The 18,635-nt window shown below is 47.9% G+C and overlaps 1 protein-coding gene across 7 annotated transcripts in view; it reads left to right on the plus strand.

Moving 5' to 3' along the window:
• SEMA5A (semaphorin 5A) overlaps positions 1–18,635 on the plus strand; it is a 218,561-nt gene that overhangs the window by 184,201 nt on the left and 15,725 nt on the right. For all 7 annotated transcript variants that reach the window (XM_064160820.1, XM_064160823.1, XM_064160822.1 and 4 more), the window contains 3 exons: positions 4,880–5,105; positions 10,612–10,830; positions 17,776–17,946. In XM_064160820.1, coding sequence (XP_064016890.1) covers positions 4,880–5,105; positions 10,612–10,830; positions 17,776–17,946 — 616 coding nt within the window. The remainder of the gene's footprint in view (positions 1–4,879; positions 5,106–10,611; positions 10,831–17,775; positions 17,947–18,635) is intronic.

Below are 18,635 nucleotides of genomic sequence, written 5' to 3' on the forward strand. Positions count from 1 at the left end.
AGGGAGGTGGTAGAGTCGCCATCCCTGGAGGTGTTGAAGCAAAGCCTGAATGATGCATTTAGTGCCATGGTCTGGCTGCTTGTCTAGGGCTGGGTGCTAGGTTGGACTGGATGAGCTTGGAAGTCTCTTCCAACCTGCTTGATTCTGTGATTTTATGATTCTGTGAAAAGTATTCACTTTAATGTAAGGCTGCACTGATGATCTAATAAATCACTGTGGGTCAGTGAATAAGAATCTGAAAGTGCTCTAAGGCTGGCTATAAATTAATAGCAAATGTTTGATTTTTCTGCATTATGTGTTGGCTGTCTTTTCACACAATTAATTTTCCATATCAGAATATTATGGTAGTAAATGCATCTTTAGTATGCAAATTTCCAGAACTGCTTTGTGAGGGAAATTAATGAGCCCTTTTTTTTCCCCTCTGGAGTACCAACCACCTGGGATCCTTATCCTCTACTCCATGATTACAGACTGTGCAGCTTTTAGAATCATAGGATCAAGCAGGTTGGAAGAGACCTCTAAAATCAACCAGGCCAACCTAACACCCAGCCCTGTCCAGTCAACCAGACCATGGCACTAAGTGCCTCATTCAGGCTTTGCTTCAGCACCTCCAGGGATGGTGACTCCACCACCTCCCTGGGCAGCCCATTCCAATGCCAATCACTCTCTCAACTTTTACTTTCTCCTGCTTTACTTGTTTTGCAGTTGCACATTGTTTTCACCTCTGGAGGTAGTGGTACCTGCTGGTTGACAAACTCAGCTGAAATCTGTTTGCAGTTCAGGAGATTCTCCTGAGCTCAGGGAAGGACACAGTGATGATCATTATAGCTAGCAATGGCTAAATCTAAGATGATCTGAGGATCAAATTCTTTCCAAGTCACAAAGTAGTCAAGTAACTCTAGTGTTTCCTGTGAAGACTGAAGTCTCAGGTTTGGTTCTGTTTGTGGTGATTAAAGATTAATTGTTTTGGATCAACTTGTACCACAAGAGTATACACACCTCTGATTGTCCCTCTGGAGGCCTGCATGAAGGAAAACTTAACCTGCAGAAGAGAAATTAAGGTAATTTAGGTAGAATCATAGAATCAACCAGGTTGGAAGAGACCTCCAAGATCATCCAGTCCAACCCAGCAACCAGCCCTACCCAGTCAACCAGACCATGGCACTAAGTGCCTCAGCCAGGCTTTGCTTCAACACCTCCGGGGATGGTGCCTCCACCACCTCCCTGGGCAGCCTATTCCAATGCCAATCACTCTCTGACAACAACTTCCTCCTAACATCCAGCCTAGACCTTCCCTGGCACAAATCAAGGCTGTATCCCCTTGATCTATTGCTGCCTGCCTGGCAGAAGAGCCTAACCCCACCTGGCTACAGCCTCCCTTCAGGTACTTGTAGACCTGAATGATGTCTGCCCTGAGCCTCCTCTTCTGCAGGCTGCACACCCCCAGAATCTTCAGCCTCTCCTCATAGGGTTTGTGTTCCAGGCCCCTCACCAGCCTTGCTGCCCTCCTCTGGACACCTTCCAGCACCTCAACATCTCTCTGGAATGGAGGAGCCCAGAACTGGACACAGCACTCAAGGGGTGGCCTGAACAGTGCTGAGCACAGGGGCACAAGAACCTCCCTTGTCCTGCTGGCCACACTGCTCCTGAGCCAGCCCAGGAAGCCATTGGCTCTCTTGGCCACCTGGGCACACTGCTGCCTCATCTTCAGCTACTCTCTACCAGTGCCCCCAGGTCCCTCTCTGCCTGGCTGCTCTCAGCCACTCTGTCCCCAGCCTGTAGTGCTGTTTGGGGTTGTTGTGGCCAAAGTGCAGAACCCTGCACTTGGCCTTGTTCAGTCTCATCCCATTGGCCTCTGCCCACCCATCCAGCCTGTTTAGGTCCCTCTGCAGGGCTCTCCTACCCATCAACAGATCAACACCTGCTCTTCTCTTGGTGTCTTCTGCGCTGTCATGTGCATGATGATACATTTGCAGTCACTACAAAGCAGCAGTCTCTAAAACTGAGGACTTGTCAGGCTGTTCATGCTTTTCTGACTATAGGATTATCTCCTAACGTTCTTATTCCCAGTTAATAAATACTTGGATTGCTATGATTTCCAGCAAGTTTAGAGAACACATTTTAAGTTAATAACAACTATTTCAGCAATTTAACAGATTTTTCCCAGGAATTGTAAGGCCTACATGAAAACCTTTAAGCTTCTTAGTGAGAGCATGTGAAGATAATTGTGAACAATTGAGTTATTACAGCAAAGTAAATCACTCTTTCCCTCTGACTTAATCCACCTCCTTTCGCTTCTGCCTTTGCATCCATAGCCAGTAAAGCCTTGTGTCAGGATGGGTATCACAGAATCAGAATCACAGAATAAACTAGGTTGGAAAAGACCTCTAGGATCAAGGGAATGCAGTCTCAAATTGTGCCAGGGAGGTCTAGGCTGGATGTTGTTAGGAAGTTCCTGGCAGAGAGAGTGATTGGCATTGGAATGGGCTGCCCAGGGAGGTGGTGGAGTCGCTGTGCCTGGAGGTGTTGAAGGAAAGCCTGGATGAGGCACTTAGTGCCATGGTCTAGTTGGCTGGATAGGGCTGGGTGCTAGGTTGGCCTGGATGATCCTGGAGGTCTCTTCCAACCTGATTGATTCTGTGGTTCTATGATTGATTGTTTTTACCATGGCCTGGCTGCCTGATAACTAAGTTGCAGCAACTTGCTTGTTTCCAGTGAGCTGATCAGGCCCCTCAACATGGAATTCTGAGCAAACCTCTCTTCCCCACTTCTGAAATACTGAGTGTTAGACTTAGTAAAGCTACAGCTCAAAGGAAGCTACATTTCTTTGCCTGGTCTTTTCAAAGTACGTTCTTGAGTTTAAAGGTAGAGTTGAATTTTTTGTGTTTAGAGTAAGTGTTTAAGTAGAGCTTTCAAAGTTGATCATAGAATCAGTCAGGGTTGGAAGGGACCACAAGGATCACAGAGCAATGGAACAGGCTCCTCGGAGAGGTTGTGGAGTCTCCTTCTCTGGAGCCTTTCAAGGCCTGTCTGGATGTGTTCCTCTGTGATCTGTGCTAGATTGTATGGTCCTGCTCTGGCAGGGGGGTTGGACTCAGTGATCTCCTTGGGTCCCTTCCAACCCCTAACATCCTGTGAAACCTGTAAAACCTGTAGTTTCAACACCCCTGCCATGGGCAGGGTCACCTCACATTAGATCAGGCTGTCTTGAGCCTCATCCAGCCTGGCCTTAAACACCTCCAGGGATGAGTCTTCTGCCACCTCCCTGGGCAACCCATTCCAAGATCTCACCACCCTCATGATGAAGAACTTCTTCCTAACATCATAGAATCATAGAATCAACCAGGTTGGAAGAGACCTCAAAGATCATCCAGTCCAACCTAGCACCCAGCCCTATCCAGTCAACCAGACCATGGCACTAAGTGCCTCAGCCAGGCTTTGCTTCAACACCTCCAGGGATGGTGACTCCACCACCTCCCTGGGCAGCCCATTCCAATGCCAATCACTCTCTCTGACAACAACTTCCTCCTAACATCCAGCCTAGACCTCCCCTAGCACAACTTGAGCCTGTGTCCCCTTGTTCTGTTGCTAGTTGCCTGGGAGAAGAGCCTAACCCCCACCTGGCTACAGCCTCCCTTCAGGAGGACAGGCTGGATCTGTGGCTAATATGCACAGGGAGCCAAATTCTGCAACAGAAAACATTTTTTGTCCCTTGTTTCCTAATAATACATAGGGACTACACAAAATGGACAGTGGCTCATTATTTGTATGCCACTAGATGTTTACCAAGGAACTGCTTGCTGGTTGGTGTCTTCTCTGTGCAGTATCAGAATTGCTCTTAATTAAAAGCTTTAACTTATTTTGTTACACCTTATTTGGGGCTATTAATTTATAAAGGATGCTCTTTGTCATGGTTTTTATAGTGTTCAGCTAAGTGATTTTATGGATGCAATAGATCTTGTTTATACTGGTGTATTATTGCTTTTGGCAGTGTGCAGCTCTGCTTGCCTAGAAGCAGCCAAAGAGAAAAGGATCTGGGGGTGCTGATTGATACCTGCCTGAACATGAGCCAGCAGTGTGCCCAGGTGGCCAAGAGAGCCAGTGGCATCCTGGCCTGCATCAGGAATGGTGTGGCCAGCAGGAGCAGGGAGGTCATTCTGCCCCTGTACTCTGCACTGGTTAGACCTCACCTTGAGTGCTGTGTTCAGTTCTGGGCCCCCCAGTTTAGGAGGGACATTGAGATGCTTGAGCATGTCCAGAGAAGGGCGACGAGGCTGGGGAGAGGCCTTGAGCACAGCCCTACGAGGAGAGGCTGAGGGAGCTGGGATTGGTTAGCCTGGAGAAGAGGAGGCTCAGGGCAGACCTCATTGCTGTCTACAACTACCTGAGGGGAGGTTGTGGCCAGGAGGAGGTTGCTCTCTTCTCTCAGGTGGCCAGCACCAGAACAAGAGGACACAGCCTCAGGCTGCACCAGGGGAGATTTAGGCTGGAGGTGAGGAGAAAGTTCTTCCCTGAGAGAGTCATTGGACACTGGAATGAGCTGCCCGGGGAGGTGGTGGAGTCGCTGTCCCTGGGGCAGTTCAAGGCAAGGTTGGATGTGGCACTTGGTGCCATAGTCTAGCCTTGGGCACTATGGTAAAGGGTTGGACTTGATGATCTGTGAGGTCTCTTCCAACCTTGGTGATACTGTGATACTGTGAAAATGCTTTTGAGATTGAAATTAAAAGTTTATTGATGATCACTGCTGTGGGAAATACTGGAAAAAAAATACCAGGGGCTTTTTTCCTCAGTTTGCTTTTTGTCTTGTCCTGAGGATTTGTCGCTTTTCCTTTTGGAGCAGCATTTAATGGTTGCATTCATTGTGGCCATTTTCTTTCAGGAGTATCAGCCTTGTAACACCAATACCTGCCCAGAGTTAAAAAAGACAACTCCTTGGACACCTTGGACCCCAGTCAATATTTCAGACAACGGTGGCCACTACGAGCAGCGGTTCCGCTATACCTGCAAAGCGCGTTTGCCTGACCCCAACTTGTTGGAGGTGGGAAGGCAGAGGATTGAAATGCGTTACTGTTCCAGTGATGGCACCAGTGGATGCTCAACAGATGGTAAGCAAAGCTAGAGTGGGTGCAAAATGCCTCCTGCTAGCCAGGTTTCTGCAGTTCCATTTTCAGCGCAGAGTGGAAGTGTTTGCTTGCCTGTGTATTGGGTAACAAAAGTGATAATGACAATGAGGGTACAGTGATCACAGCAAGAAATTTAGCTTGTGTTTCTTTTGGACGTACTTTTGTCATGCAGAGTGATCTTTTGCCACTGATAATGAGGTCTGTCAGGTTATTTAATGTTCTTTACCATAGAATCAGAGAATCATAGAATGATAGAATGAACCAGGTTGGAAGAGACCTCCAAGCTCATCCAGTCCAACCTAGCACCCAGCCCTAGCCAGTCAACTAGACTATAGAATGATAGAATGAACCAGGTTGGAAGAGACCTCCAAGATCATTCAGTCCAACCTATCCCTACCCCTAGCCAGTCAACTAGACTATAGAATGATAGAATGAACCAGGTTGGAAGAGACCTCCAAGATCATTCAGTCCAACTATCCCCCAGCCCTATCCAGTCAACCAGACCATGGCACCGAGTGCCTCATCCAGTCTCCTCATGAAGACTTCCAGGGACAGTGCCTCCACCACCTCCCTGAGCAGCCCATTCCAATGGGAAATGACAGCATGGCAGCCCAGTTCTTGAAGGATTCTGTCACCTCCTTATACTCTCTTGTGATGGTTTGGGTGTTCCCTGTCCCCACACACACTTAAAATCACCCAGACTAGACTCAGACGAGCTGGAAATTAGAATGCAGCTTTATATTTACAGCTTAGCACAATAGCCAAGCAGGCATTTACAATATCTACAGCTATAGACAGAAATAGACAAGATAAAAAGTAATACAGAAACACAGCAGCCCTCCCAGAAACCTGAGTCCCCCGGAGGGGCTCCCAACCACCCTTCCACCTTCTCCCACCCCTCTACCTTATCCCAGACTTTGCCTTATGTGCAAGGTGAGTTTGGAGGATTGGCCAGGGGGGTTAGAGAGCAGAAAGAAGGATTAGTTGCACAGAGAGCAGGTTAGAAAGAAAAGTGCAGGCAGCCAGAGCCAGAGAGCAACTCTGTTACCTGTATTTGTGCTCTTGTTTTTATGCATCTCAGCAAGCCTATGAGTGCAGCAGACATCACCACTGTTTCCTTTTCACAGCCTATCATCTAATTCTTCTCACCATAATATTCCAGCTAGCTTCAAGCTGGCACATCTCACAAGTTTTCACTGGAAGAGAGTTTAATAATTATTTGGCTGAAATGTAGAATCATAGAATCAGCCAGGTTGGAAGAGACCTCCAATATGTTTTATTGATGCTCAGAAGAACTTTTCCTCTCAGTAATTCTAAAGCAGCAACTGTAACATTCTTGCAGGTGTTTAACTAAATAGGAAGTTTATGAACTGGATGATTTCTATTATAAAAGTTTATGTAATGCTATGGGAAGCAATTTCCAAGCTCTGCTTAGTGCTCAGATGGAGACCTGAACTTCCTCAAAATCTTCTCAGCTTTAGGTTACTCTGAATTATAATTAATTAGATTGGAAAATTTTGTTCTGCTTTCCCTGTCATTAATAATAATTAATCATTTTATGTGTATGTAGGTAAAAAAAAATAATGACTAGGAGAATTTCTGTCAATTTCTGGCTGAGGCACTTAGTGCCATGGTCTGGTTGATTGGCCAGGGATGGGTGCTAGGTTGGACTGGATGATCTTGGAGGTCTCTTCCAACCTGCTTGATTCTATGGTTGTAATACACTATGTAAATACTACTGCTTGGTTGATCAAGATAGAAACCTTACCACAAAGGAGGATCCTAGTAGGTTTCTGACAAAAAGCTCTCTAGGATCAGACTGCAAAGAAATTTTGCTCTGCTGGGGCCTGGCAGTGAAACAGTCTTGTGTTTAATGTGGCATGACTATAGCTGCACAGTGGGAGAGTGTAGGCAATGAGACAACTCCCAGGATAGGAATTGCAAAGAGCAGAGAACTGATTTTTACAGAACAAATCTTTGATGGTGAGGTGTGTGAACCATGCTGTACCAGTATTAATCTTCCTATAAAAGCCAGCAAATTGCTATGGTTCAACATGGAGATAAAGAGTTTCACAGTATCACCAAGGTTGGAAGAGACCTCACAGATCATCAAGTCCAACCCTTTACCACAGAGCTCAAGGCCAGACCATGGCACCAAGTGCCACGTCCAATCCTGCCTTGAACAGCCCCAGGGACGGCGACTCCACCACCTCCCCGGGCAGCCCATTCCAGTGTCCAATGACTCTCTCAGGGAAGAACTTTCTTCTCACCTCCAGCCTAAATTTCCCCTGGTGCAGCCTGAGGCTGTGTCCTCTTGTTCTGGTGCTGGCCACCTGAGAGAAGAGAGCAACCTCCCCCTGGCCACAAGCACCTTTCAGGTAGTTGTAGACAGCAATAAGGTCACCCCTGAGCCTCCTCTTCTCGAGATGGAAGTAAGTTGTGATGTTTCCTTCCTATCAAACCAGAAATTGTGAATAAGTCCACCAAAATTCATGGTTTCCCATTCTCAAGGTATTTTTTCTGTTCCAAAAGCTACACCTACAGTACATGACTCTTACTCATATATTTTCTTCCCATGAAATCAAGAAGTAGAGGGCTGGTGTGTTTAGAGACAGTCACTAAAGTTTCATTGCATCAGCAAATCAAAATTGTCCTCTCCCCTCACCATCAATAAAATGGAGGGGGGGGGACAGGCTCTGCTCACTGCTCCCTGGGATAGGACAAGCAGCAATGGGTATAAGTTGCAGCACAGGAGGTTCTGCCTCAACACAAGGGGGAAACTTCTTTACTGTAAGGCTCCCAGAGCACTGCCACAGGCTGCCCAGAGAGGTTGTGGAGTCTCCTCTGGAGACTTCCAAGGCCTGTCTGGATGTGTTCCTCTGTTATCTGTGCTAGATTGTGTGGTCCTGCTGTGGCAGGGGGGGTGGACTCAATGATCTCCTTGGGTCCTTTCCAACCCTTAACATCCTGTGAGCCTGTATATCATAGAATTAGTCAGGGTTTGAAGGGACCACAAGGACTGACTAGTTCCAGTCTCACTGCCATGCCCAGGGACACCCTACCCTAGAGCAGGCTGCACACAGCCTCAGCCAGCCTGGCCTGAAACACCTCCAGCCATGGGGCCTCAACCACCTCCCTGGGCAACCCATTCCAGCCTCTCACCAGTCTCATGCTCAACAACTTCCTCCTCACGTCCAGTCTGAGTCTCCCCACCTCCAGCTTTGCTCCATTCCCTCCAGTCCTCTCACTCCCTGTTAGCCTAAAAGGTCCCTTTCCAGCTTTTTTGTAGCCCCCTTCAGATATTTCATGGGGCCTCAACCACCTCCCTGGGCAACCCATTCAAGGATCTCACCACTCTCATGGTGAAGAACTGTTCCAGTGCAAACTGTTCAGACCTCCATCATCAGAAAATGCCTGAACAAATGGGCTTAAAATTAAATGTGGGTAAAGAAGATGCAACAGTCACTCTTTTTCCCCAGAAGCACATTGGTTAATGCTGTCACTGGGCACATCCACTGGATTTCACCTATCATTGCACCATAACCACAGATGCACTGTCCAAAAAGCATCAAAGAATGAGTGCAAATTACTGACCAAGGTGTGAGTGCACTCGTTAGGAGGAATGGACAGATGTGTGAGAGTTTATCTCCTGCCAGCTACTCAATATAAAGGAGCTGGGGTTGTATAGCCTGGAGAAGAGGAGGCTCAGGGCAGACCTCATTGCTGTCTGCAACTACCTGAAGGGAGGCTGTAGCCAGGTGGGGGGTGGCCTCTTCTCCCAGGCAACCAGCAATAGAACAGGGGGACACAGTCTCAAGTTGTGGTGGGGGAGGTCTAGGCTGGATGTTAGGAGGAAGTTGCAGGCAGAGAGAGTGATTGGCATTGGAATGGGCTGCCCAGGGAGGTGGTGGTCTTGCTGTCCCTGGAGGTGTTGAAGCAAAGCCTGGCTGAGGCACTTAGTGCCATGGTCTAGTTGATTGGATAGGGCTGGGTGCTAGGTTGGACTGGCTGAGCTTGGAGGTCTCTTCCAACCTGCTTGATTGTATGATTTTGTGATTTAAATATTCAGTAGTTTTAGGATTAGTCAGCAAAAACTCCTCTCCCAGATGAACATTTAAATTAACTGTGTATCAAGGTCACTTCCATACACTGGTCCAATGATTAATTATTTCCAAAGGAAGCAAGGCAGCAAAATGGTTCAAATAAGGTGCAACAGCAGGAATGCAGGAATCTGAACTCTGGAAGTGGAAGACAAATCTTCAAGCTAATCAGTCCAAAAATGCAGCTGAATCCACACCCTTGTCTCTTGTATGCTACATAGTCACCCTGATTAACAGAACACAGGCACTGTTACTTTGGACTGTATTAGAGAATCATAGAATCAGCCAGGTTGGAAGAGACCTCCAAGATCAGCCAGTCCAACCTAGCACCCAGCCCTGTCTGATCAACCAGACTATGGCACTAAGTGCCTCATCCAGGCTTGGCTTCAACACCTCCAGGCACGGTGACTCCACCACCTCCCTGGGCAGCCCATTCCAATGCCAATCACTCTCTCTGCCAACAACTTCCTAACAACATCCAGCCTAGACCTCCCCTGGCACAACTTGAGACTGTGTCCTCTTGTTCTGTTGCTGCTTGCCTGGGAGAAGAGACCAACCCCACCTGGCTACAGCCTCCCTTCAGGTACTTGTAGACCTGAATGAGGTCTGCCCTGAGCCTCCTCTTCTGCAGGCTGCACACCCCCAGCTCCCTCAGCCTCTTCTCACAGGGCTCTGCTCCAGGCCCCTCAACAGCTTCATTGCCCTTCTCTGGACACCTTCCAGCACCTCAACATCTCTCTTGAATTGAGGAGCCCAGAACTGGACACAGCACTCAAGGTGTGGCCTGAGCAGTGCTGAGTACAGGGGCAGAATTACCTCCTTTGCCCTACTGGCCACACTGCTTCTGGTGCAGGCCAGGATGCCATTGGCTTTCTTGGCCACCTGGTCCGCCTCCCCTGGCACAACTTGAGTCTGTGTCCCTTTGTTCTGCTCAGGGAGGTGGTGGAGTCACCATCCCTGGAGGTGTTAGAGAAAAGCCTTGATGGGTCACTTAGTTCCATGGTCTAGTCGATTGGACAGGGCTGGGTGCTAGGTTGGACTGGCTGATCTTGGAGGTCTCTTCCAACCTGGTTGATTCTATGATTCTATGATCTGATTGATCGGACAGGGCTGGGTGCTAGGTTGGACTGGATGATCTTGGAGGTCTCTTCCAACCTGCTTGATTCTATGATTCTATGATTCAAGTGATTTAGCACCAGCCTTGATTCTGTCATTCTATTCTATGCCTCCATTGAGTGGACTCTTCACAGCATTACTTGTGGCTATTGCCTGTATGTGGTTGTTGGTCGTATTACTATTGGAAGCCTAAGAGTGAATGTGAAGAGGAAAAGGTTGTTTTGGAGGCTGTTTTAACGCAGTATTGTTTTTCCCACTGCTTGTTTGCTCAGGGTTGTCAGGGGATTTCTTGCGCTCCGGGCGGTACTCTGCTCACACCATCAATGGTGCTTGGTCAGCCTGGTCTCCGTGGTCTCAGTGCAGTCGGGACTGCAGCAGAGGTATTCGGAGTCGCAAACGTGTCTGCAGCAACCCCGAGCCCAAGTATGGAGGACTTCCTTGCCTCGGCCCAGCTCTGGAGTACCAGGAGTGCAACATTCTGCCTTGTCCAGGTAAGAATCAAAGGAGCTCATGAAAATAAAATAACTCATCCTCAAGGTTACATCTTGCAGTGGTTGGTTTGTTTCTATTCCTTGCTGGGTTTGGAAGGAGTTTTTTGTCTTTGGGTAATCTGCAATGGTGCCATGGTCTAGCTGACTGGAGAGGGCTAGGTGATAGGTTGGACTGGATGATCTTGTAGGTCTCTTCCAACCTGCTTGATTCTATGATTCTATGGTCTGGTTGATTGGAACAGGACTGGGTGCTAGGTTGGACTGGATGATCTTGTAGGTCTCTTCCAACGTGGTTGATTCTATGATTCTATGGTCTGGTTGATTGGAACAGGGCTGGGTGCTAGGTTGGACTGGATAATCTTGGAGGTCTCTTCCAACCTGGTTGATTCTGTGATTCTATGGTCTAGTTGATTGGACAGGGCTGGGTGCTAGGTTGGACTGGCTGATCTTGGAGGTCTCTTCCAACCTGGTTGATTCTATGATTCTATGGTCTGGTTGATTGGAACAGGGCTGGGTGCTAGGTTGGACTGGATGAGCTTGGAGGTCTCTTCCAACCTGCTTGATTCTATGATTCTATGGTCTGGTTGATTGGAACAGGGCTGGGTGCTAGGTTGGACTGGCTGATCTTGGAGGTCTCTTCCAACCTGGTTGATTCTATGATTCTATGGTCTGGTTGATTGGCCAGGGCTGGGTGCTAGGTTGGACTGGATGAGCTTGGAGGTCTCTTCCAACCTGCTTGATTCTATGATTCTATGGTCTGGTTGATTGGAACAGGGCTGGGTGCTAGGTTGGACTGGATGATCTTGGAGGTCTCTTCCAACCTGGTTGATTCTATGATTCTATGGTCTGGTTGATTGGAACAGGGCTGGGTGCTAGGTTGGACTGGATGATCTTGGAGGTCTCTTCCAACCTGCTTGATTCTATTATCAAAGGCTAATGGGGTCAGTTTATACACTCAGATAGCTAGGGCAAGAATGACTTCATATAGCTGTTCTATATGTAAGCACTCAGGAAATCCAATCCAATCCCTGGAACAGTGGTTGACAAGAAGACTAAAAAATGGAATCATTAATGGTTCCTCTCCCTGGCTGCTCTCCTCTCTGCCACTCCTGTGGGGTCTGCCAGGTTTGTATGTATGGGCCTGGCTCAAAGCATCTTCAGCCATGTATTGTTTATGTCTCTTCTATCTTGGTGAGGTCTTATGAATGTCAGCCTAAGAGATGTTTATGTGTAGTAACTAACTTCTATTAAATAGGAAGAAAATTCAATTTCAACAGTTCTGTAATAAAAATGTATTCCCTTACTACAAATGTATAATTAAATCTATTTCATAGCTAAGCCTTATTCTGTAGCAATTTTTCACTCTTCCATGTCTTAAAGAAAAAAAATCTAATCATAGAATCATGCAGGTTGGAAGAGACCTCCAAGATCATCCAGTCCAACCTAGCAACCAGCCCTGTCCAATCAACCAGACCATGGCACTAAGTGCCTCAGCCAGGCTTTGTTTCAACACCTCCAGGGATGGTGACTCCACCACCTCCCTGGGCAGCCCATTCCAATGCCAATCACTCTCTCTGCCGACAACTTCCTCCTAACATCCAGCCTAGACCTCCCCTGGCACAACTTGAGACTGTGTCCCCTTGTTCTGTTGCTGGTTGCCTGGCACAAGAGCCCAACCCCACCTGGCTGCAGCCTCCCTTCAGGTAGCTGTAGACAGCAATGAGGTCCTCCCTGAGCCTCCTCTTCTGCAGGCTGCACACCCCCAGCTCCCTCAGCCTCTCCTCACAGGGCTCTGCTCCAGGCCCCTCACCAGCTTCGTTGCCCTTCTCTGGACACCTTCCAGCACCTCAACATCTCTCTTGAATTGAGGAGCCCAGAACTGGACATAGCACTCAAGATGTGGCCTGACCAGTGCTGAGTACAGGGGCAGAAGAACCTCACTTGTCCTGCTGGCCACACTGTTCCTGATGCAGGCCAGGATGCCATTGGCTCTCTTGGCCACCTGGGCACACTGCTGCCTCATGTTCAGGCGGGTATCAATCAGCACCCCCAAATCCCTCTCTGTCTGGCTGCTCTCAGCTACTCTGTCCCCAGCCTGTAGTGCTGCTTGGGGTTGTTGTGGCCAAAGTGCAGAACCCTGCACTTGGCCTTGTTAAATGTCATCCCATTGGCCTCTGCCCACCCACCCAGCCTGTCCTGGTCCCTCTGAAATGGAATGATCCACAAGTGTCTGGAAGGGAGCAGTTCTCTCTGGGATCTGTAGGGTGCTTAATACACAGTGCCCCGAGGCTTAACTTTTTAGTCAGCTGCTGGGAAGCACAGGCTCTGCATTTCTGCAGGCACAAATACTTCTTGCCCTCTATTTCTACTCCTTCATACATTCTCTTTCGCTGCGCTTTCACACAGATAAACATAAGAGGTTAAAAGCCTCAAGACACACAGAGAAATGCCTTTTGTTTTTCTTTATTCTTTGAATTTGAAATCAGCCAGACAGTCCATGAAAGAGTCTGCAACCCTCTCAGTGTGCTCAGGAAAGCAGGTCAGGTCAGTGTGCCTGCTGCCCACGCTCCTTTCCACTTCCTTGTAAAGCCTGAGGCGCGTAACAGGGCATCCATTGCGCTTAATTGTCTCTTGGAAACTCTCCAGTAGTGTTGATGTTGTGGCATCTCCCCAGGAGATCTCATCTCTCTGCAGTGTTTCTCCCTGGTACATCTTTGGGGGTGCTGATTGATACCCTCCTGAACATGAGCCAGCAGTGTGCCCAGGTGGCCAAGAGAGCCAGTGGCATCCTGGCCTGCATCAGGAATGGTGTGGCCAGCAGGAGCAGGGAGGTCATTCTGCCCCTGTACTCTGCACTGGTTAGACCTCACCTTGAGTGCTGTGTTCAGTTCTGGGCCCCCCAGTTTAGGAGGGACATTGAGATGCTTGAGCGTGTCCAGAGAAGGGCAACGAGGCTGGGGAGAGGCCTTGAGCACAGCCCTACGAGGAGAGGCTGAGGGAGCTGGGATTGGTTAGCCTGGAGAAGAGGAGGCTCAGGGCAGACCTCATTGCTGTCTGCAACTACCTGAGGGGAGGTTGTGGCCAGGAGGAGGTTGCTCTCTTCTCTCAGGTGGCCAGCACCAGAACAAGAGGACACAGCCTCAGGCTGTGCCAGGGGAGATTTAGGCTGGAGGTGAGGAGAAAGTTCTTCCCTGAGAGAGTCATTGGACACTGGAATGGGCTGCCCGGGGAGGTGGTGGAGTCGCCGTCCCTGGAGCTGTTCAAGGCAGGACTGGACGTGGCACTTGGTGCCATGCTCTGGCCTTGAGCTCTGTGGTAAAGGGTTGGACTTGATGACCTGTGAGGTCTCTTCCAACCCTGATGATACTGTGATACTGTGATCTTCCTCCCTATGCTTTTTTTTTGGTTGGTTGGTTGTTTTGATTTGTTTTGTAGTGAAAAAATGTTAACCCCAACAAGCAGCCTGCAGGCAAAGAGTTGTTTGCTTTACTGCAAAGCAGTGTTTGGGAGTGTCCTGTTAAACAAAAGGTGATGCCTTAGTTGTGAGAAAACCTAAAGACTCTGTGTGGTTCATTGTACAAAAAAAGCTGGGGAGGGACGTTTTAGGATCTCAGGGAGTGCCAGGACTAGGGGGAATGGAGCAAAGCTGGAGGTGGGGAGATTCAGACTGGACGTGAGGAGGTTCTGCACCATGACAGTGGTGAGGGCCTGGAATGGGTTGCCCAGGGAGGTGGTTGAGGCCCCATCCCTGGGAGTGTTAAAGGCCAGGCTGGATGAGGCTCTAGACAGCTTGATCTTGTGTGAGGTGACCCTGCCCAGGTCAGAAGGGTTGGAACTAGATGATCCTTATGGTCTCTTCCAACCATAAGGAAGAGGCTCATGTTCAGGTGGGTATCAATCAGCACCCCCAGATCCCTCTCTGTTTGGCTGCTCTCAGCCACTCCGACCCCAGCCTGTATCTCTGCATGGGGTTGCTGTGGCCAAAGTGCAGCACCCTGCACTTGGAGCTATTGAACACCATCCCCTTGGACTCTGCCCATCTGTCCAGGTGGTCAAGGTCCTGCTGCAGAGCCCTTCTGCCCTCCAACCCAGCCACATCTGCCCCCAGCTTGGTGTCATCTGCAAACTTGCTGATGACATAATGCACCCCATCCTTCTTATATTCTCTGGATCTAATTCATAGTCTATTGAAATTATTGGAGGTTTTTACTTGCCACTAAACAGAAGCCTATAAATGGAGTCTTACCACAATGCAAGTTATTTCACATATTTTAAAAGGCCCTGGTATCTCAGATGACAGAAACACAGAATGTCAGGGGCTGGAAGTGACCTCAAAAGATTATGCAGTCCAACCACCCTGCCAGAGCGGCGTCACCTAGACCAGATCACACAGGAACTTACACAAGTGGGTCTTGAATATCTCCAGATAGGGAGACTCAACAACACACCTGGGCAGCCAGTTCCAGTGTTCTGTCACCTTCACAGTGAAAAAAATTCCTCCTCATGTTTCCATGGAACTTCCTGTGCTTCAGCTTCCACCTATTGCCCCTTGTCCTGTCGCTGGGCATCACCAAGCAGAGCCTGGCTCCAGCCTCCTGGTGCTTACCCTTTATGTATTTACAAACATTGATGAGGTCACCTCTCAGTCTCTTCTTCTCCAAGCTAAAGATCCCCAGCTCCCTCAGTCTCTCCTCCTAAGAGAGATGTTCCATTTCCTTAATCATCTTTGTAGCTCTGTGCTGGACTGTCTCAACCAGCTCTATCTCCCTCTTGAATTGGGGAGCCCAGAACTGGACACACTACTCCAGATGCAGCCTCACCAGGGCAGAGTAGAGGGGCAGGACCTACTAGCCAGATCCTTTTTAATACACCCCAGAATGGCACTTTTACTTCTTGGGTCTTTGAAACAATTGATGGTCCCTGAAGTCTCCAAAGCATCCCCCTAGCACATCACAATGACTCCTTTTGATCCTTTCTGTTCAAATGATAGGCAAGACTTGTTCTGATTGGTTTAATCAAAGTATCTTTGCAGTATTTGCATCGAAATTCTTTTGGTAGAGATGTGTGATATTAAAAAAAAAACCCACTTTTCCTCTGCTAGCATTTTGTGTCACAAATGTGCTTGGTGAGCTGAGGAGAAGAACTTCTGTGCAAAGGCTGAAAGAGTGAGAAAATCAGCTAGGAGAATGTGGCTATTTGGATATAAAAACCTGCATGTGCATCTTCTGCTGTAATTTCAGACACCATCAGGTTCTCACCTAATCAAACAGGTAATTCACTAGTGTATACCTGTGGTGGTAGGCCTCATAGGCCAAATATGGGCTTATCTTCTCCCAGGCAACCAGCAATAGAACAAGGGGACACAGTCTCAAGTTGTGCCAGGGAAAGTATGGGCTGGATGTTAGGAGGAAGTTCTTCACAGAGAGAGTGATTGGCATTGGAATGGGCTGCCCAGGGAGGTGGTGGAGTTGCTGTCCCTGGAGGTGTTGAAGCAAAGCCTGGATGAGGCACTTGGTGCCATGGTCTGGTTGCTTGGCCAGGGCTAGATAGGTTGGACTGGCTGAGCTTGGAGGTCCCTTCCAACCAGGTTGATTCTATTCTATTCTATTCGATTCGATTCAATTCTATTCTATTCTATGCTATTCTATTCTATTCCATTCTATTCCATTCCAACTGCAGTTAGCATGGCTGTACTGCAAGTCTCTGGATGTAAAGGGAGAAGTAGGTCTGCAGAAGATAGGAAAGGACAGTCATAATATAATAGGTAATGTTAGATCTGATCACAGTTGAGCTCAACAGTGCCATTATAACTGTTTTTCTTAGCCATTATTTACTGACAGGCTGTCACCTTAAATCTCTGGGTCTTTCAAGGACTATTATAACTACCTCTTTCATTTGTCACTAGAAATTTCCTTCTCAGCACCAGAGGAAAATACAGCATCATCATGGTTAAATAAGATCAAAGGAGTGGGTATTTACTGTTTGAGTTTTTACAAGACCTAAATAGAGCTCTGTGGTTTCTTTCATCTTTCTTTAAAGTTGCTTAGCAACACAGTACCATTTGTTTGGGTTTTTTTTCCTTTTGTCATGGAGTCCTTAATGTTATTTCTGTTTCTTATGGGAAGAAAAATGCATAGCTGCAAGGAAAGTTCTAGCCATGACTGTTTCTTTACATAACAGTTTGATAGAACTGCTGGGACAAAATAAAGTCATTAATTCCACAATCATAGAATCAAGGCAGGATTGGACGTGGCACTTGGTGCCATGGTCTAGCCTTGAGCTCTGTGGTAAAGGGTTGGACTGGATGATCTTTGGGGTCTCTTCCAACCTTGGGGATACTGTGATACTATACTGTACCAAGTGTAAAGGGTTAACTCTCCTGGAGGAGTGGTCTTGACCCTGACCCCTGGTCCTCCTGACCCCTCCCTGGCGAGTGGGTCCAAACACTGCCAGGTGTGGTGGTTAGCCCACTCCCACTTTCTGACTAGACCACTATAAAATACAGAGGAGCTTCCTGTTCCTCTCTCTCCCTGCCTCCCCATCCAGCATCACCATCCTGTTTCCTGCTACTCCCTGTTTTACCACATGGCCATAACCCATGAGGCAGACAAAGCCACTGCCATGAAGCTTGGTTTTATTTACATATTTTGTATCTTCTTTTCCCTTCCTTGTACCTTTTGTAACTTCCCTACCTCAAATGCCTTTTATTTATTGTTGAAATTTTCTTCTTTTAACTTCCAAATCAAAGTGAGATTCTTTATTTGGGTGTGTTTTACCTCCTCCTCTCTACATCTAATTCCTTTCCTTTGGGAAAGAAGGAGGAAGAGCAAAAAGGCATCCTATGAATTGTTACTGGTTCTATTAACTATATTTGATGGTGATGCTGTGATACTGTGTGATGTCACTCATTAACATAGAACAATATGATGTTTTGTTGATTTTCAGTGGATGGAGGCTGGTCTTGTTGGTCATCCTGGTCAAAGTGCTCAGCAACTTGTGGAGGAGGGCATTACATGAGAACTCGTTCCTGCACAAACCCAGCACCAGCTTATGGAGGAGATATCTGCCTCGGACTGCACACTGAAGAAGCGCTCTGCAACACACAGCCCTGCCCAGGTATTGCCAATCAGCCCACGCAGCTTTGTTGGTTTATGTGCAGCAGAATGTGGCATTCACAGTGAGGCAACATAATGCTTCTCCATCTATTATTTAAGAGTAAATATTTTCTATCCTTTATTAAATGCACAAACAGTTCTTCCATGCTGCAAACATTGTAAATCAAGCAGTAGCAGGATATAGCTCACAGGACACCCCCTCATCCCTCCCTGAGGTGAGGGTCAGTCTCTTCTGCCAGGCAAGCAGCAACAGAACAAGGGGACACAGTCTCAAGTTGTGGCAGGGGAGGTCTAGACTGGGTGTTAAGAGGAAGTTGTTGTCAGAGAGAGTGATTGGCATTGGAATGGGCTGCCCAGGGAGGTGGTGGAGTCACCATCCCTGGAGGTGTTGAAGCCAAGCCTGGCTGAGGCACTTAGTGCCATGGTCTGGTTGACTGGCTAGGGCTGGGTGCTAGATTTGGCTGGATGATCTTGGAGGTCTCTTCCAACTGGGTTGATTCTGTGATTCGATTAGAGGAGTTGTAGACCTGCACACAGCAGAATGAGGATCCAAACAGTTTAGAGATTACACCTAACACTTTGATGCAATATGCAACAAACTGAAAATCTGAGGACAGATTTGGTCTCTCCAGAGATATTTTTTATCAGTAGATATCTCGTTGACTGTCTAGGGCTGGGTGCTAGGTTGGA

Source organism: Pogoniulus pusillus, chromosome 21 (assembly GCF_015220805.1).
Source record: "Pogoniulus pusillus isolate bPogPus1 chromosome 21, bPogPus1.pri, whole genome shotgun sequence".
NCBI classification, from domain to species: domain Eukaryota; kingdom Metazoa; phylum Chordata; class Aves; order Piciformes; family Lybiidae; genus Pogoniulus; species Pogoniulus pusillus.